The 20,928-nt window shown below is 40.9% G+C and overlaps 1 protein-coding gene across 3 annotated transcripts in view; it reads left to right on the plus strand.

The window, feature by feature from the left end:
- The window catches only part of EDEM2 (ER degradation enhancing alpha-mannosidase like protein 2), a 31,263-nt gene extending 16,701 nt beyond the window's left edge, over nt 1–14,562 (plus strand). For all 3 annotated transcript variants that reach the window (XM_043604679.1, XM_043604678.1, XM_043604680.1), the window contains 4 exons: nt 1,004–1,128; nt 8,062–8,206; nt 11,731–11,852; nt 14,011–14,562. In XM_043604679.1, coding sequence (XP_043460614.1) covers nt 1,004–1,128; nt 8,062–8,206; nt 11,731–11,852; nt 14,011–14,508 — 890 coding nt within the window. In that variant the 3' untranslated portion in view covers nt 14,509–14,562. The remainder of the gene's footprint in view (nt 1–1,003; nt 1,129–8,061; nt 8,207–11,730; nt 11,853–14,010) is intronic.
- The last annotated feature ends 6,366 nt before the right edge of the window (nt 14,563–20,928 follow it).

The raw sequence follows: 20,928 nt of genomic DNA on the forward strand, positions 1-20,928 counted from the left end.
TCCTGTCTTGATGTGTCCAAATGTTATTCACCCTTCAAGGCCCAGCTGAAATGTCACCTTGCCCACAAAGTAGCTTGATCCTCCTTCAGAATGTAGGACCTTCAGCACCTTTTGCGCAGTCAGCTGTCATCCACAGTTATAGCTCTTCCTACCGAGCACAGTGTCTATGCCTTATTCATCTTTCTGCTTCCCACAGTGCTTTGGACGAGGTAGGTAGTTGATTCATGCCCATCAAATAAAAGCATTTTACCCTCTAGGCCGTTGGACACTAATAATAATGATATTGAGGAATTGTTGGGCACCTACCTAATAATAATTATTACAGCAACCACTCATTTATTCAGCAGATATTTATTGAATACCATTATGTGAAGTGCTGTGCCAAGCACCAAACATGGACTTTTTAATTTAATTCTTACAACACTATTTGAGATTGTCTCATTTATTTGCATCTGTATTTGGTACTTTGTTAAGATAATAATTTATTGTGCATATTTATTATGCAGTATCCTAGTGCTGGGGATTCTACAATAAACAAAACGAAGTCCTGGCCTTCATGGATTTACATTCTAAGGGAAGGTAAAAGTTCAAGTTCCCACTAGAATGTAAATGCTCTGAGGGCTGGATTTTGTCTTGTTTGCCACCCGTAGGTGCCTGTACCTAGTAGATGTGCAGTGAGTATTGTTGAGTGAATGGGATTGAGCAATCCTGTGAGGTGTGTATCATTACTCTCCCCACCTTAGAGATAATGAGACTGAAACTTTAGAAGGAAGACTTTGCCCAAGGTCACAGCTAGCAAGTGGTACAGCTGGAGCTGGAATTTGAGTCTGGACGTTTGGCTCCAGAACCCATGCTCCTTCCTCTGTGCCTTCTTGCATCCTAGGGTGCTTTGAAGCTACACCAAAATATGGTCTTGCAAAAAGCGTAAGGCCGTGCTTCTGTTGTCAAGACCTGCCTTTCATCTCCCTCATCACCGACGTGTCTTCTTGCATCTCCTTTGCAGAATACAACAAAGCCATTCGGAATTACACCCGCTTCGATGACTGGTACCTGTGGGTGCAGATGTACAAGGGGACTGTGTCCATGCCGGTCTTCCAGTCCCTAGAGGCCTACTGGCCTGGTCTTCAGGTAGGAATGATCAGAGAGGTGGCCATTTTTCTCTGGAACTGGCAAAGCAAGCTCATTCTGAGGTATAAGTCAAATAAGGTACTTCAGTTGCTGGAGTATTTGTTTTCTAAGGGTGGGGTGGAGAGACAAGAGAGACTTAGAGTGAATGAGACAAACTTCAGATTCTGCCAAGCTGAATTTTCCAAGGGGAGTGTTAAGGTATCGGGTACTGAGCTTCCAATTTGCTGTGAAATGTTTTACTACTTAAAGTGGAGAGTGTCTTTCCAGGCTGTGTGGTAATAGCCATTGGCAACAACTGTTTCTCCACTGGACATTTCTGTCACATCTCCTCATTCTTGACAGCAGGCCTGAGAAAGGGTGTGAAAGCAGCTGGGGCTGCTGTGCATGCCATCGTTATTGTTTTCCATTACATGATCTGATGGAGTTGCAGTGGGAAAGGCGGGATCTTGGAGTCCATTTAACCAGCATAACATATGCATGTTTACATCCACCTTTTTTCTTTACACAGATAGAAATATGCCATGTACCTTTTCACTGAATATGCCTTAGAGATCATTCCTTGTTGATACATCTAGATTACTTTTACTTTTTTAACAAATGCATATATTGTATTAAATTGATACAATTCATTTAACTAGTGCAATTCATTTAACTAGTCCCCCATTATGCACTTTTAGCCAACCTTCTTATTTTACAGGTTTACTTTTATTTTTTTAATGTTTATTTTTTTTTGAGAGAGAGAGAGAGAGAGAGAGTGTGTGAATGGGGTAGGGGCAGAGAGAGAGAGAGGGAGACACAGAATCTGAAGTAGGCTCCAGGCTCTGAGCTGATAGCATAGAGGGGGATGCGGACCTCAAACTCACAAACCGTGGGATCATGACCAGAGCCAAAGTTGGATGCTTAACCAACTGAGCCACCCAGGTGCCCCTAATCTTACGAGTTTGAATAGTCACATACCATTCCTTTTTCTCTTTGAACTCCTATTTTCATTCTTCTCCCACAACAGAATTTTATCCTAGTTGTTACATTTTTATGCTGGATAAATTTTATTTATACCCTATTATATGTCTCTGTAATAAAATTTCTGTATACATAGAGATTTAAAAGACTTTTAAATTTCCTGTGTGACCATAGGCTCTGAGTATTAAATTTGTTTTCTTCTTGACTTAGTTATCATTAGTACATAAATGATTAAAGCCACATTAAGAGCTTATAGTTTTTGATAAATAATTATAAAACATAAAGACAATTTAATCAGAAATACATTTCTTAATGAGAGTTTGGGCCTTTTTATTTTTTATTTTTATTATTTAAAAAATTTTTATTTTAGAAAGACAGCATGAGTGAGGGAGAGGAGAAGAGTCAGAGAGAGAGAGAGAGAGAGAGAGAGAGAGAGAATCTTAAGCAGGTTTCATGCTCAGCGTGGAGCCCAACATGGGGCTCCATCCCTTGACCCTGGGATGATGACCTGAGTCAGTCACCCAACTGACTGAGCCACCCAGGCGCCCCATGGGGGCTTTTTTATTTTAAGTAGTTTGTGTATTTGTGTGTGAATAATACATATTGCTGAAGTGGGACATGGTTGTGTATCAAAAGTTTCATTCATTCCTATTTTCATTTTTGTAGATGTAAGTGCTGAGGAGCCTATACACATAAATAATTAGATGGAAATGGAAGGAGTTTGATTACTGCATTATCATTCAGTTCTTTGTAGTCATTGAGTAAATAGATTGAACCATATAAAACTACCAGTATTCAACCCTTCAAAACTGGCAATATTATGTGGTTCTTTCTTTATATGATAAAAATAATCATCTAATCTGTCATCAAAAATAATTTTTAATGATCTCTCTGCTGACAATTTGACCAGTTCCTCTTTCAGTTTTTTGCAGGCAGAGAATTGGAAACCCTCTGATATGCAAAAGACTGTTACACAGTGTTCAGAGGCCTTCCTTTTTTTCAACACCTACACCGATCTTTTATTTTATTTATTTTTTAATATAATTTATTGTCAAATTGGCTTACCATACAACACCCAGTGCCCATCCCAACAAGTGCCCTCCTCAGTGCCCATCACCCATTTTCCCCTCTCCCCCAGACCCCCACCCACCCTCAGTTTGTTCTCTGTATTTAAAGAGTCTCTTGTGGTTTGCCTCCCTCCCTCTCTGAAACTATTTTTTTCTCCTTCCCCTCCCCCATGGTCTTCTGTTAAGTTTCCCAAGGTCCACATATGAGTGAAAACATGATATCTGTCCTTCTCTGACTGACTTATTTCATTCAGCATACCTTCCAGCTCCATCCACATTGCTGCAAATGGCATGATTTCATTCTTTCTCATTGCCAAGTAGTATTCCATTGTATATGTAAACCATATCTTCTTTGTCCATTCATCAGTTGATGAACATTTAGGCTCTTTCCGTAATTTGGCTATGGTTGAAAGCGCTGCTATAAACATTGGGACGCATGTGCCCCTATTCATTAGCACTCCTATATCCCTTGGGTAAATTCCTAGCAGTGCTATTGCTGTGTCATAGAGTAGTTCTATTTTTAATTTTTTGAGGAACCTTCACACTGTTTTCCAGTGCAGCTACACCAGTTTGCATTCCCACCAACAGTGCAAGAGGGTTCCTGTTTCTCCACATCCTTTCCAGCATCTGTTGTTTCCTGAGTTGTTAATTTTAGCCCCTCTGACTGGTGTGAGGTGGTATCTCAGTGTGGCTTTGATTTGTATTTCCCTGATAAGGAGTGATGTTGAGCATTGTTTCATGTGTCTGTTGGCCATCTGGATGTCTTCTTTGGAAAAGTGTCTATTCATGTCTTCTGCCCATTTCTTCACTGGATTATTTGGGTTTTTTGGGTGTGGAGTTTGGTGAATTCTTTATAGATTTTGGATACTAGCCCTTTATCCGATATGTCGTGTGCAAATATCTTTTCCCATTCCGTCGGTTGCCTTTTAGTATTGTCGGTTTTTTGCTTTGCAGTGCAGAAGCTTTTTATCTTGATGAGGTCCCAATAGTTCATCTTTGCTTTTAATTCCCTTGCCTTTGGAGATATGTTGAGTAAGAAATTGCTGCGGCTAAGGTAAAGAGGTTGTTGCCTGCTTTCTCCTCTAGGGTTTTGATGGTTTCCTGTCTCACATTTAGGTCTTTCATCCATTTTGAGTTTATTTCTGTGTATGGTATGAGAAAGTGTCCTAGTTTTATTCTGCTGCATGTTGCTGTCCACTTCTCCCAGCACCATTTGCTAAAGAGACTGTCTTTTTTCCATTGGATACTCTTTCCTGCTTTGTCAAAGATTAGTTGGCCATACATTTGTGGGTCCAATTCTGGGGTCTCTATTTTATTCCATTCGTCTGTGTCTGTTTTTGTGCCAATACCATACTATCTTGATGATTACAGCTTTGTAGTAGAGGCTAAAGTCTGGGATTGTGATGCCTCCCACTTTGGTTTTCTTCTTCAATATTACTTTGGCTATTCGGGGTCTTTTGTGGTTCCATACACATTTTAGGATTGTTTATGCTAGCTTTGAGAAGAATGCCATACACCGATATTTTAAATTTAACCTAGTTTGGTGCTCAGGAAATCTTTATTCCCCAGGACAGTGTGCAACAGGAAGGTTAGAGGTTGCTGGTAGGTCCATCTTGGCTTTTGTCAAATGGCAGAAGGATAACTGCGAAGGAAACAGTGATAATAGATAGCCTGCCTTTGTGTTAGAAGTATCTTTTCAGGCAGATCCATTTTAGGAAAGCAGAGGATCTGGAAATCTATTGCCTTAAAACTATTTGTGACTACATTCCTCTTGGGAATCCTTCTTGTGCAACCCAGGCATATCACAGATCACACCCTTTGACTTCCACTTCTGTGGATGTTTCCAAGAAAACAATTCAAAAGGGAAAAGATGCATACAGATATTCCTAACAGCAAAGTTTATGACAAATAAAACTTAGAAATGATCCAGTACCCTATAATGGAGGAACAAATAAATGATTGTATCTTAATGGAATGGGTCATTATACAACTTTAATTTAAAAATGTATATATAAATTCCTATGTTACGTGAAGAGGTAGTGAACAAGAATTAAGAAAACACGAAGGAATGAAATGTACTGTTAGGCTATAGTGAGAAATTAGGAGTGATAATTAAATTTTTTAAAAATTTGATTCTTTAGATTTAACAATAACAAAAAAAGTACACAAGAAGGCATTATATTAAGTATACTCTGATTACAACTCTATAGAATTCTGTTTTTGTGTGTTAAGAAAGAGAAGACAAAGATGCAAACGGCAGGTACTGTAAGATTAAGAGGATAATTATCTTTTTATTCCTCTCTGTTTTGTTTTTTTTTTTTTAAATATTTATATAACTCTGAATAGAATACATTATTGGAGGGGCACCTGGGTGGCTCAATCAGTTAAGTGTCCAACTCTTGATTTCTGCTCAGGTCATGATCTCACATGATCGAGCCCTGTGTCATCTGTGCTCTCAGCACAGAGCCTACTTGGGATTCTCTCTCGCCTTCTCTCTGTGCCTTTCCCCTGCTCACACATGCTCTCTTGCTCAAAATAAATAAACTTTAAAAAAATGAATACAAAATGGAAAGGTAGATATCAAAACTATTCTATCTGTGTGGTGAGGTTAAAGGTGATCTCTTTATACCTTTCTTTTTCTTTTTCTTTTATTTTGAGAGAGAGGGGGCAAGTGAGTAAGGGACAGAGAGAGGGAGGGAGAGAGAGAGAGAATCCCATGAGGGGCAGGGAGGGCGAGAGAGAAGTGGGGCTCATCCAAAGTGGGGCTTGGGCTTACCCAATGTGGGGCTTGAGCTTACCCAATGCGGGACTCGGACTCATGAACCACAAGATCATGACCTGAACCAAAGTCTGATGCTTAACTGACTGAGCCACCCAGGCACCCCAATATACCTTTATTTTTCAAATTTCCTAAGATAAAAATTAATAAAAGAGAGGGTTTGATAAGGAAAGAGTTTCATGTCTGTTTGTATGGTGGTTTTCCTGGCCTGAGCAGGGATCATGGGTTCTTTCTCTGTGAGATTATAATCACACTAATAACCAACATTTACTGAACATCTAATCAGTGCCTGGTAATCTGTCTGACACATGAGGGTGATAAATTATATATTTACGAGAGAACGATTTATGTGCCAGGCATTTTACCAGGATTATAACCCACTGAGGCAAATGTTTCTTTATAGATGAAGAAAGGAGGCTTAGATATGTTCAATTTGTTAATTCATTTATTCACCAGTATTTGAATGCTTGCTGTGTTCCAGGCCCTGTCCTCATGTAGTTTGTAGAGGATAAGACACAACAGAAAAAAATAAAACAGACAAACACATAAGTTACAATGAAGGAAACAGATGAGCGGCTGAGAGAGAATGTTGGATGGGGACCTCACTTGAGAGAAGAAGGCCTCTCAAAGGGGTGATACTAGAGCTGATACTTCAAGAATCAGATGTGGGCGACGATGTTCTAGACAGAGGAAATATCATGTGTGAAGGTCCCAAGACAGGAAGGAGTAGGGTGTTTATCAGAAACAAAGAAAAGCGGTATGGCTACAGTCCGGGGGGGTGGGGGGGGGGGGGGGGGGTGGGGGGGCGGGGCAGAGATCAATCAATGGAGGTCAGCACTACCGAGATCATGTAAGCCTTTCAGAGCTACAAGGAGGTGTCTTGACTTTATGCCGAGCCCATGGGAAGCCCTGAGGTCTGGTATATGCAGTAAGGCAGTTACTTTGGCTGCATGGGGAGAGTGGCGTGAGGGCAAGTGGTTGGAGCAGTGAGAAGACTGTGAAAGTCATCCCAGTATAAGATGCTGGTGACCAGACCAAGTGGTGTCACTAGAGATAAAGCGAGATAAATCTTGGTGTTTTGGAAAATGAAACTGACAGGAGTTGCTGACAGAATGGATGTGGGGGTAGGGGGAGGGAAAGGGAGGAGTCAAGGATGACTGCCATTTGCTAAGTGCCATGTACTAAGAAGGGAGAGATGATGGTAGGGAGGCAACTTTGTGGGAAAGTGAGGGAACCAAGAATCTTGTTGGGGAAATGTTAAATTTGTTCTATCTGTGAGGCATCCTTAGGATATGTCAAAAAGGCCAGCTGTTTCCCTGCAAGCTTGTGTTAATAGCTACTTCGCAACAGCTAGTAAAATTACAAATGCATGTATTTTTGGAACCAGCAATCCTAATTCTGGACATTTGTCTTACAGGTGACAGGTAAACTTTGCAGGTTTGAGGTGACATATGTACAATGCTGTTTACTACACTATTACTTGTTACAGCAAATAACAAAACATTGGAACCAATCCAACCAGCTGTTAATAGGGAACTAGTTAACTTATGGTCCAAGCAGTGGAATACTATGCAACTATGTAATAGGAGGAAGGAGCTTTTTATGTGCTTACGTGGAAAAATCAAGATCTATTGTTAAATGAATGAAAGTGCAGAACAGTATATTTAATAAGCTATTTTTTACGTGGGAAAAATAATATATACTCACACATATTTATGTTTATAAACTAATACAAATTGATTTGGGGTATAGGGTAAGAGTGAGACTTAGTAAAATCAATTTCCTATTCTTAAAATTCTGAACCAGATGGCTGTTTAAAAACCATAGTGGCCAGCATTGACTGAGCAGGGACTTGGAATACAACCTCCCTCCCTCCCAATAATTTAACAAGAAAGACACTTTGTATTTTGCATCAGATGGATGCTGCTCAGAGAAGGTAAGTGTCTGGCCCAAGGCCACACAATGAATAAATGGCCAACTCAGGTTTGATTGCAGGCTTTTTTGGCTCCAGAGCTTTTGCTCTCTCTTCCCTGAGGTTGTATGTGAGGTTTGGTAAGTGGAGTTTCTTTTGTATGTGGGTTTTTATGCCTGGTGGCTATCTGCCTGACAACTACTTGTCTCCTGTAGAGCCTCATTGGGGACATTGACAATGCCATGAGGACCTTCCTCAACTATTACACTGTATGGAAGCAGTTTGGGGGGCTCCCGGAATTCTACAACATTCCTCAGGGATACACAGTGGAGAAGCGAGAGGGCTACCCTCTTCGGCCAGGTAAGCAGTATCTCTGACCTATCACGACCTGCAGGCTCTTGTTCTCTGAACCACAAACCCTCATTTGTATGAGCCTCCATGCCTCACAAGTGCTCACAAGTTCGTTTTTCCTCTTATGCTTCCAGTGGCTCTCCTAGGTGGTTTTCCTAGTAGGAATTATTTACCCACATATTTATCCCCAGATAAGGAAACTGAAACCTAGTGGGCTGAACTGACTTGCCCAGGGCTAAGCGTAGGAGATAGGACTGGAACGCAGGCCTCTTAACTAAATCTTAGGCTCCTTCAAACTTGGGCAAGTGAGTGCAAAAGGGAGAGCCAATTTGACTCCCTTTGAGTTCCTGCCATCAGGATTTCAGAAGTGTAGACAAACTTCCTAAGTCACCGGGTCAGGTGAATTGTGCTTTTATGGTATGGAGTATTGGAACTCTGGAATGGACCTTAGGAATGAATCATCTGATCTCGTCCACCACCTCATCTGCCGCTCAGAAATCAAGGTGCAGAGAAGGAAGGTATTACACACTAGATAACTGTCTTAAAGTTCCTTTCCAGCCCTGATCCTCTGATTCACTAGAGGAAAGTTAAACACTGTGAGGAGGAGAAGGGAAAGGGGGCCAGAGGAAGGAAGTTTAGTCAGCACACACAGTCATCCCCCACCCCAAAGTGGGTTACATTTCCATTGTTAGACTCTTCCCATCTTCCCACCTGAATGCCTTTGAGCTGTGGGAGGCCTTCTGGTGGCTACTGCCCATTCTGCCCACCACCCCCCCAACCCCATTTCCTTCCTTCTCTAGCTCAAGAGATTGTTGTGGGAGTTGAGGAAGGGGGAACAGAAGAAGATGTAAAACAGTGACTGAAAAGAATAAATTAGTCACTTCGATTCCTAGAGGCTGCTGTTATTGGTATTTCTCATGTGTTTACTATCCTAGCTTTTTTGTTTTTGTTTTTTTAATTTTTTAATGTTTATTTTTGAGAGAGAGACAGAGACAGAGCATGGAGAGAACAGAGGAGGGGGGAGGAGCAGAGAGAGAGGGAGACACAGAATCCGAAAAAGGCTCCAGGCTCTGAGCTGTCAGCACAGAGCCTGACCATAGGGCCCAAACTCAAGAACAGCGAGATCATGACCTGAGCTGAAATAGGCTGCCCAACCCACTGAGCCACCCAGGTGCCCCTGTTTTTGTTTTGTTCTATTTTGTTTTGTTTTGTTTTTAAGAGAAAACTCTCAGAAGGTATTATACCCAGTGTTACCAACAGATAAAATGAAGACAGTTTGGGACTAAATGTAGGACGTAGGCTTGTGCATTCTCAGAGTTACAAGGAAACTGAGAGGACTTCTAACTGGGATCGCCCTGTCATTGCCCTGGCAAGTGGTTTTCTAGTCTTTGTTGAGTTAGCACCATGACAGGGAGCTCACTACTTACAGAGGCACCCTGTTCCATTTGCAGGATAGGGTGGCAGGAAGGCATCAATGGAAAGTAAGGCACCACAGCCAGGAATCCAATAATGCCTTAGTCCAGTCACCCTTCCTACCTAAAACAATAGCGAATGGGAGATAAGGTGCTTCTCTTTCATTAGATTGGCCAGTGTATTACGCTCTGGTACATGTATCTGATCAGCAGTAATGAAGCACAGAACCTAGTCTAAAGGTCTCAGAGGGCTTTTACCTCCCCCTAAATCCAAATCTAAGCCTGAGTTGTCACCTTGTTCTAGAGAGTTGGCCAATATACAAGAAATTAAAGCAGTGATAGCATACATAGGCCTATGTGTGAGGAAGAGAAAACAAGATGGCTGGCTCTGGGTGTGCTGAACCAGCCAGCTGCGAACAACAGAAGAGGCTTCCGGGAGCACTGTCTTCTCTTTCTTTGAATTTAATTTTTTTTTTTAAGGGTTATTTCTTTTTGAGAGAGAGAGAGACAGACAGACAGAGCGTGAGCAGGGGAGGGGCAAAGGGAGAGGGAGACAGAGAATCTGAAGCAGGCTTCAGGTTCTGAGCTATGAGCACAGAGCCCGACACAGGGCTTGAACTCCCAGACCACGAGATCATGACCTGAGCTGAAGTCAGATGCTTAAATGACTGAGCCACCCAGGCGCCCCTCTTTTCTTTCTTTGAACACACACAGTGTGTTCACTTACAAGTAAGTGTACCCCAATCTGTGTCTTAGAATATGAGCAGTTAGATCAGTAATTGTCTATAGACCTGTGGGGTAAAGGGAAGGAGAGGTGGGAGAGAACTGGGAGACAGGCAGAGATCTATTTTCCTAAAGGAAGAAATAGAACTTGCAATAATAAATCAAAAGGGAGACAAGTGCTGGTCAAGGCCCAGGAGGAAACAGGGAAGGAGATTGGGAGGAGAGATTGGTCTATGGAGGGGAGAGTTCTCTCCTCTCTGAGAAAAGACAGGTGAAAAAATAGAAACGTCTGTTGAGCTGTAGCTTCCACCCACTGGGACCACCCTAGAAGTCGAATCTTTCTTTTCCATACTAGCTCTTCAGATATTTGAAAGCAGTAAACATAGGTTCCTGGGTTTTCTTTTCTCCAGAATAAACTTTCTCTTCAGGACAAACTCCTTTTGGCTAATATTCATCTGAAAATGGGGCCTATGCCTGTCAAATTCCAGTTGTGGTTATAGAATAGGGTAAGACTATTGCCTTGTTCTGGGCCCAGTGAACTGGTAGCTGTTCCTTTGTTAGATTGAAGATTGGCTCTTGAATATCTTAACCTTCATCTTTTTGTCCATCCCATCTCAGAAAGGGCCTCATAATGATAGGCTTATACTCTTAAACTTTAGGATTAAGTGAGGCTGTTAGTGACAGAAGATGAGTAGTGCTTAATTAAGATAGACGTTTCGGAGTGCCTGGGTGGCTCAGTCAGTTAAGTGTCCGGCATCCGCTCAGGTCATGATCTCATGGTCCGTGGGTTTGAGCCCTGCGTCAGGCTCTGTGCTGACAGCTCAGAGCCTGGAGCCTGCTTCAGATTCTGCCTCCCTCTCTCTCTGACCCTCCCCCGTTCATGCTCTGTCTCTCTCTGTCTCAAGAATAAATAAACGTTAAAAGAACATTTTTTTTGAATAAATAAATAAAATAAGATAGACATTTCTTTCTCACTTTTGGCCTCATATGGCTCTCTGTGTTGTCAGGGACCTTAATCCCACACCTGGCTGCTGGGAATAATTGTCAGTCTAAGCAGTTGCGTGCTTGGCTGTAGTTAAGGATTCTGTTACTAAGGAAGAAGGAAGGGACAAATATGGGGAGACATGGAGCAGCCTCTGCCACCTCTCCATCCCAGAGCCTAGCTGGCTGTCTTTCCCTTGGGGTGGGAGTCCATGGTCAGTTTTAATGCTGATCTCCACTAAGCTTCAGGCTTTGGGTATGTTGGCTCTGAAAACTCAGCATTGAGTTGTCCTGTGTTCTTCCTGGTTGGGGCCCTGTGGACAAGGTAGGGAAGGAAGGAGTCTCACCCCCTGAGGTGGGCCCCGAGCCTTCTCTGCTCAGCCCCTGGATGAGAACGGTCTGCCTTGGACTTTACAGAACTCATTGAGAGCGCAATGTACCTCTACCGTGCCACGGGGGATCCCACCCTCTTAGAACTTGGAAGAGATGCCGTGGAATCCATCGAAAAAATCAGCAAGGTGGAGTGTGGATTTGCAACAGTAAGTGTTTCCATTGGCCCAAGAGTTGAGAAATGTCTCCCCCTGCTGATAAAGAGACTCTGGAATATTAACATTGAAGGTACCTTAGAAATGTACATATGCCTTTATTTTATAGATGGCATGACTGAAGAACAGAGAAGCCAAGAGTCTTGCTAAAGGTCACAAAGCTAGTAGAGGTAGAACTAAGGGTTCATTCTCAGGGATTTGACACTATGTTCTTGTCATTGTCTCTGCATCAGGGGTCCTCAAACTGTCTCATAAGCTACTGTACAAGGGTGAATTTTGTGAGAAGTTTTGTGGAAAGTCTTGTTAGGTGGATTTTAGAAGGGAGATATAAAGTCGCATGGCCTTATATTCACACCACAGAGTCCTTAATGAAACTGTCCTAGTAGTTTCACAGATGTTTATTGAATGTCTTTTATGCATCAGGCACCATGCTAGGCTAATGGTTCTAGCAATGAAGAAAGACCAAGCCCCTGAGCTGGCATTTTAGTAAGAAAAACAACGAACGTGTATCTAGGAGACAGAAAGAAGACCAGTATGGCTGGAGTAACATGAACACGGAGGAAAGGGGAAGAGATAATGTCCCAGAAGGAGGCTGAGGTTATATCATGTAGAGCTTTGTATAAGCTGTGGGAAAGAATTTGCATTTTGTTCTACTTAGAACGAGAAGCCTTGGTAGGATTGACAGCAGAGCAGTGACCTGATCTGATCTGTATTTTAGAAAGATCACTCTGGCTGCTCTGTGGAAAGGGGATTGAAAGGGTCAAGGGGAAGAGCCATGTCACATCCTTAGAGGACCCAAGCAGGCAAGATGTAAATAAATGATCATTACAGATACGTAAAAAACAGATGTGTAAGAAAATTTTCTGGAAGAAAATTCACCAAAAAGTCTACAGAGGAGTTTTAGGGTACGGGATTAAAAACAGAACAAAAAAAAAATCCCTCTCTTTAAAAATTTTGTGTTGTGGTTATATTCTGTAAGGAGAATATATATACATCTATTTAAAGAAAAGACCTATATATGTAGAGGGAAAATAAAGCAGTGATCTGTTTTAGTTTCTAAATATGTTGTATTTTGTGAAAAGCCAAAGTGGTTAAGTCCATTGAGGCTTTCTTATGAACATTTGACTGATTTCCATGAAAATGAAAGCCTTCTGGAGGTCTTCCAAGGCAAATGATGGGAATAGGCGTCAGACTCCTCGGCCTTTGACAAAGAAGGCAAGAAAGTAATAATTCTTGGCACATCAAGTCCATATTTTAGTCATTTTTTTGTGTGAAAAATAGATGCCACTGAGAATTAGTTTTAAGAAAATATATCTCAAATTCTGAGAGGATAAAATAAATGTAGGAAGTAAACTTACTCATCCATGACTGTAACTTAGTATGAATTTTTCTTCATAAAGACTTCTAATTAGTTATTATAGTAGCAAAAACTTGGATTAGCTAAGTAAATGATGCTACATTTTTACAATGTCATTAAAGGGGATGATTAGATGTGTATGTGTATGGTCACAATAAAGGCAGGTTAATGGAGATAGGAATTGTCTTGTCCCTAGGGAGGTTAGGGAAGACCCTGTGATCAGGCAGTATTTGAGCAGAGACCCGAAGGCAGTGAGGGAGCAAGCGGTAGGAAGGGTGAGTGATCCAGGTAGAAGCAATGCAGAACCAGTGGAGTGCAATGCAGAAAGAACAAGCATTGCAGAGAACCAGTGGCATGCACACATTTGCTCACAGAAGAGGAAGGCCATTCGCCGGACCCACGAGAACAAGGGAGAGCATGTAAGAGAGGTCAGGGAGAGAGCAGGGGCCAGGCTGTGAGGACCTGTTAAGCCATGATAAGGACTTTGGTTTTTAGTCTGCCATGAAGCGGGATGTCAACAGAGGGTTTTCAGTGGAGGAGTGACAGCTAAGACTTACCCTATAAATAAGCTTTAGGGTTAAGGATGGAAGCGGGAAGCCCTGTTGGAAGTTGTGCCAATCCGGTGAGAGTCAGTGGTCCAGGCTTGGGAAAAGGTGAAACTCTGAAACGTAAAGTGATTTTCCCAAAGGCCCTTAGCTGCTCGGTGGCAGGGCAGGAATTCCTAACGTGGTCCCCTGGCCCTCTCTGCTGCCCTGTGATACCACTTCTGACTTGCTGCCTTCTTCCTCGTGGCAGATCAAAGATCTGCGAGACCACAAGCTTGACAACCGTATGGAGTCTTTCTTTCTGGCCGAGACTGTGAAATACCTCTACCTTCTGTTTGACCCAACCAACTTCATTCACAACAATGGCTCCACCTTTGACGCAGTGATAACCCCTTATGGGGAGTGCATCCTGGGGGCTGGGGGTTACATCTTCAACACAGAAGCGCACCCCATCGACCCCGCTGCCCTGCACTGTTGCCAGAGGCTGAAGGAAGAGCAGTGGGAAGTGGAAGACTTGATGAGGGAATTCTACTCTCTCAAACGGAACAGGTCAAGATTTCAGAAAAAAACGATGAGCTCGGGGCCATGGCAACCTCCAGCAGGGCCGGGAACAACGTCCTCTGAAAACCAAGACGAGACAAGGGAAAAGAGGCCTACCAAGCAGAAAATCCCACTCCTCAGCTGCCCAAGCCAGCCCTTTACCTCCAAGCTGGCATTACTGGGACAGGTTTTCCTGGACTCCTCGTAACCACTGGATGACTTTTTTGTTTTGTGTTTGATATAAAATATGACAGTAACTCTGCTTTTGACTGTCATGGTTTTCTATTTTACATATTGGGTTGTCTCAGGAGATTTCATTCAAAGAAAGTATTCATGGCTTAAAAAAAAAATGTGAGTCTAATTTATTTTTCTCATACAGTTGAAGGAACAGCCAGCTCCATAGACCCCAGGGGTTGATGGTTGAGTCTTCCTTCCTTTGAAGGCTCCCTTCTTCCAGTATCTCCAGGGAGAGTGTCGTTAGGAATGTGTTCATCACGTCTTGCCCCTGCCTGTGCTTCTGCCCTTGAAGGTACCCACCTGTCTGTCCACGCAACACAGACTGATGAAGCACCTTTGTGTGCCAGCCTCAGCCTTAGTGTTCAGCGTGGACAAGACAGTTTTTATTCTCGGGAAAACAAAATTCTAGCGGAGAGAAATAAACTACTAGATACATAAGATAGCATTGTGAGAAGTGCCATAAAGATAATGGGATGTATGCTAGAAAATAAAGGGGACAAGAAATCTACCTTAGGGTGGTCAGGAAAGGCCTATAGGGAAGTGAGTTTTTAAACATTTAATTATGGAAAATTGACAATAAACAGAAGTGAGGAGAACAGGATAATAATCCCCCTATGTGCTCATCACCCAACTCTAGCAAACCCAGCTTCAAAGATGGTCATCTCATAGTCCTCTTTATTTCATTTATATCCGCACTAGATCATTTAGAATGACGTGGTCATTCTAAATCCCAAATATCATTTCATAAGTGTTTCAGAATATACCTCCAAACACACCTATGAAAATCAATAATTCTTCCTTGGAGATTATAATCTCCAAGTCTTTAATTATGTTCAACATTTTTATTGCTTTATAAATATAGTTTGTGTGAATCAGGATCCAAATAGGGTACATGTGTTTGCAATTAGTTGATCTGTCTCTGAAGTCTTCTAGTCTATAGATGTTCTCTCTCTATCTTTTTAATTTTCTAAAATTTATTTATTTTGAGAGACAGAGCATATGCTCGTGTGAGTAGGGGAGGGGCAGAGAGGGAGAGGGAGAGAGAGAGAGAGAGAGAGAGAATCCTGAGCAGATTCCAGACACTGTCAGCACCGAACCTGATGTGGGGCTCGAACCTACCACCAAACCATCAGATCGTGACCTGAGCCAAAACCAAGAGTTGGACATTTAACCAACTGAGCCACCCAGGCTCTTTATTTTTTTTTTTAATCAATTTTGTTGAGATATGACTTACATACAATAAACTGTACCCACTTCATACATTTTCATAAGTTTTGGCAAACTTAGTCACCTGTGTAACCACCACAATCAAGATACAGAACAGTGCTCTCCGATAGAACTTTCTGGGATGATGGAATGTTCTAATAGAACTATTTAAATGATTGCAGTGTCCCACTGAGTAGCAACTACATGTGGCTGCTGTTAACCCCCCGAAACATGGCTCTGTGACTAAGGAACTGAATTTATTAATTTTTAGTAGACTTTATATTTTAGAAGAGATTTAGGTTCGCACCAGTCTTGAGCAGAATGTACAGAGATTTCCCATATACCCCCTGCTCCCACACCCCTATAGCCTTCCCCCATTACCAACACCCCCTACCAAAGTGGAACATTGTTACAATTGAGATACTACATTGACACATTGTTATCATCGAGTCCACAGTTTACATTGTGGTTCACTCTTGGTGGTGTACATTCTCTGGGTTTTGACAAATGTGTAATGACATGTATTAACCATTATAGTTTCATACAGAGTAGTTTCCCTGCCCTAAATTCCTTTGTGTTCTCCTTTTCATCCCTTTCTCCCCACAACTCTGGCAACCAGAGATTTTTTACTGTTTCCATAGTTTTGCCTTTTCCAGAATATTGTATCCAGATTAGCTTCTTTCACTTAGTAATATGCATTTAGGTTTCCTCCATGTCTTTTCATTGTTGACAGCTCTTTTCTTTTTAGTAGATTCTCTGGATGTACCAGTTTATTGAACCATTCACCTACTGAAGCATCTTGGTTATTTCTTTTTTTTTTTTAATTTTTTAAAATCTTTATTTATTTGAGAGCGGGGGAGGGGGTGGAGAAAGAGAGGCAGAGTGCGAGCGGGGGAGGAACAGAGACAGAGGGAGACACAGAATCCAAAGCAGGCTCCGAGCTGTGAGCACAGAACCCGACACAGGACTCAAACTCACGAACTGTGAGTTCATGGCCTGGGCCGAAGTTGGACGCTTAACCGACTGAGCCACCCTGGTGCCCCTTGGTTATTTCTAAGTTTGGTGAATTATGAATAAACCTGCCATAAACATCTGTGTGTGAGTATTTGTGTGGATATAAGTTTTCAACTCCTGTGGGTGGTTATCAAGGAGCATAATTGCTGCATCATATGGTAAGAGTATGTTTAGTTTTTTTTTTTTTATTAACTTGTTTTATTTTTTATATTTTTAAATTTACATCCGAATTAGTTAGCATATAGTGCAACAATGATTTCAGGAGTAGATTCCTTAGTGCTCCTTACCCATTTAGCTCATCCCCCCTCCCACAATCCCTCCCGTAACCCTCAGTTTGTTCTCCATATTTATGAGTCTCTACTGTTTTGTCCCCCTCCCTGTGTTTATATTATTTTTGTTTCTCTTCCCTTATGTTCATCTGTTTTGTCTCTTAAAGTCCTCATATGAGTGAAGTCACATGATTTTTGTCTTTCTCTGACTAATTTCACTTAGCATAATACCCTCCACTTCCATCCATGTAGTTGCAAATGGCAAGATTTCATTCTTTTTGATTGCTGAGTAATACTCCATTGTATAGATATACCACGTCTTCTTTATCCATTCATCCATCGATGGACATTTGGGCTCTTTCCATACTTTGGCTATTGTTAATAGTGCTGCTATAAACATGGGGGTGCCTGTGTCCCTTTGAAACAGCACACTGTATCCCGTGGATAAATGCCTAGTAGTGCAATCGCTTGGTCGTTGGGTAATTCTATTTTTAGTTTTTTTGAGGAACCTCCATACTGTTTTCCAGAGTGGCTGCACCAGCTTGCATTCCCAAGAGTATGTTTAGTTTTGTAAGAAACCCCCAGACTGTCTTCCAAAGGGGCTGTGCCATTTTTCATTCCCACTGATAATGTATGACAGCATTCCTGTTGCTCCATATTCTCACCAGCATTTGTTATTGTTAGTGTTTTAAATTTTGGCCATTCTGATAGGTATGTGGTGGTATTTCATTATTATTTTAGTTTACATTTCCCTGATGACATATTATGTGGAGCGTCTTTTGATATGCTTTTTGCCATCTGTGCATCTTCTTTGGTGAGGTGTCTGTTAAGGTCTTTGACATTTTACAATCAAGTTTTGCTGTTGTTGTTCAGCTTTATGTGTTCTTTATATATTCTGGATAAAAGTTCTTTATCACATATGTCTTGCATATATTTTCTCCCAGTCTGTGGCTTGTCTTTTCATTCTCTTGAACTCTTACTTTCATTGAAATTTGTTTGTTGAAGAAACTACATTGTTAGTCTTACAGAATTTCTGATATAATGAGTTTTGCTAATTTCACCCCTGTGGTATTATTTAATATATATCTGCTTTTTTCTTTTTGTAAATTGATACTAAGATTTAGAGGCTTCATCAGATTCAGATTTTTTAATTTTGTTTTTCTTTTCCAAGAATGGTTCGTAAGTGGTGGTGTGTACTTCAGTCAGAAGACATGTGTGTTTAGTTGTCTTTATAACAGCCACTAGTTTTTTGTTTTTGTTTTACTTTTTTTATTCAAGCATAATTACCATACAGTGTTACATTAGTTTCAGGTGTACAATATAATGATTCAACAATTCTGTACATTTCTCAGTGTTCAAGATAAGTGTACTCATATTTTTTTATTAATTTTATATCTTAATTAAAGTATGATTAGCATACATGTTATATTAGTTTTGGGTGCACAATATAGCAATTCAACCATTCTATACATTACTCAGTGCTCATCACGATAAGTGTACTACTCTTTAATCCCCATCATCTATTTTATCCATCCCCTACCCACCTCCCCTCTGATAATCGTCAGTTTTCTTTTTTTGTTTTAATTTTTTTAAATGTTTATTTATTTTTGAGAGAGAGACAGAATGTGAGTGGGTTAGAGGCAGAGAGAGAGAGGGAGACACAGAATCCAAAGCAGGCTCCAGGTTCTGAGCTGTCAGCACAGAGTCTGACAGGGGACTCGAACTCACGAGTTGTGAGATCATGACCTGAGCCGAAGTCGGACACTCAACTGACTGAGCCACCTAGGCGCCCTTGTCTTCTTCTTCTTTTTTTTTTTTTTTTTTTTAATGTTTGTTTATTTATTTTTGAGAAAGAGAGACAGAGACAGAGCACAAGCAGGGAAGGGGTAGAGAGGGAGACACAGAATCTGAAGCAGGCTCCAGGCTGTGAGGCTGTCAGCACACAGGGCTCAAACTTACGAACTGCAAGATCATGACCTGAGCTGAAGTTGGACGCTTAACTGACTGAGCCACACAGGCACCCCACCATCAGTTTGTTTTCTATAGTTAAGAGTATGGGGGCACCTGGGTGGCTTATTCGGTTGAGTGTCCAACTCTTAGTTTCTGCTCGGGTCATGATCTCACTGTTCATGAGTTCGAGCCCCACATCAGGTTCTGTGCTGACAGCATGGAGCCTGCTTAAAATTCTCCCTCTCTCTCTCTCTCTGTCTCTCTCTCAATAAATAAATAAATAAATAAATAAATAAATAAATAAATAAATAAATAATTTAAGAGTCTATCTCCTGGTTTGTCTTTGTGTGTGTGTGTCTTTTTTGTTCATTTGTTTTTAAATTTCACTTATGTGTGAAATCATATGGTATTTGTCTTTCTCTGCCTTACTTCACTTGGCATTACACTCTCTAATTCTGTCCATCTCATTACACGTGGCAAGATCTAACTTTTTTGTAGCCAAATAATATTCTGTTGTGTATACATACCACACCTTCCTTATACATTCATCTATCAGTGGAAACTTGGACTGCTTCCATAATTTGGCTGTGGTAAATAATGGTGCAATAAACATTGGGAGGAATTAGTATTTTTGTATTTTGGGGGTAAATACCCAGTAGTGCAATTATTGGATTGCAGGGTAGTTTTGTTTTTAAGTTTCTGAGGCTCCATGCAATTTTCTATAGCGGCTGCACCAGTTTGCGTTTCCACCAACAGAGCCTGAGGGTTCCTTTTTCTCCACCTCTTTGCCAACATTTGTTGTTTCTTGTACTTTTGATTTTAGCCATTCTGACAGGTGTGAGGTGATATCTCACTGTGGTTTTGATTTGCACTTTCCTGATGACAAATCAGGATCAAATGATGTTGAGCATCTTTTCATGTGTCTGTTGGTCATCTGTGTATTTTCTTTGGAGAGATGTCTGTTCATGTCTTTTGCCATTTTTTAATTGGATTATTTGGGCGGTTTTGGCATTGAGTTGTATAAGTTCTTTATGTATTTTGGATATTAACCCTTTATCAGATATGTCATTTGCAAATACTCTCTCCCATTCAGTATGTTGTCTTTAAGTTTTGTTGATTGTTTCCTTTGCTGTGCAGAAGCTTTTTATTTTGATGTAGTCCTAAAAATTTATTTTTGCCCCGTTTCCCTGCCTCTGTAGACATATCTAGAAAGATGTTGCTATGGTTGATGCCAGAGAAATTACTGACTGTACTCTCTTCTAGGATTTTTATGGTTTCATGTCACAGATTTAGGTCCTTAATCCATTTTGAGTCCATTTTTGTGGATGGTATAAGAAATCAATCCAGTTTCTTTTGCATGTAGCTGTCTAGTTTCCCCAACATCATTTGTTGAAGACACTGTCTTTTTCCCATTGCATATTATTTCTTCCTTTGTTGCAGATTAATTAACCATATAATCGTGGGTTTGTTTCTTGGTTTTCTATTCTGTTCCATTGACCTTTGTGTCTGTTTTTGTGCCAGTGCCATACTGTTTTGATTACTACAGCTTTGTAATAAAAGTCAGGAATTGTGATGCCTCCAGTCTTATTTTTCTCTTTTTCAAGATTGCCTTAGCTATTTGGAGTCTTTTGTGGTTCCATACACATTTTAGGATTATTGTTCTATGCCCATGAAAAATGATCTTGGTGTTTTGATAGGGATTGCATTAACTGTGTAGATTGCTTTGTGTAGTATAGACATTTTAACAATATTAACAGTCCATGAATATGTGATGTCTTTCCATATCTTTGTGTCATCTTCAATTTCTTTCATCAGTGTTTTATAGTTTTCAGAGTAGAGCTCTTTCATCTCCTTGGTTAAGTTTATTCCTAGGTATTTTATTCTTTTTGATGCAGTTGCAAATAGGGATTGCTTTCTTAATTTCTTTCTCCCCACTTTATTGTTTTTTCTTC

The sequence above is a fragment of the Prionailurus bengalensis genome, chromosome A3 (assembly GCF_016509475.1).
Source record: "Prionailurus bengalensis isolate Pbe53 chromosome A3, Fcat_Pben_1.1_paternal_pri, whole genome shotgun sequence".
In the NCBI taxonomy this organism is placed as follows: Eukaryota; Metazoa; Chordata; class Mammalia; order Carnivora; family Felidae; genus Prionailurus; species Prionailurus bengalensis.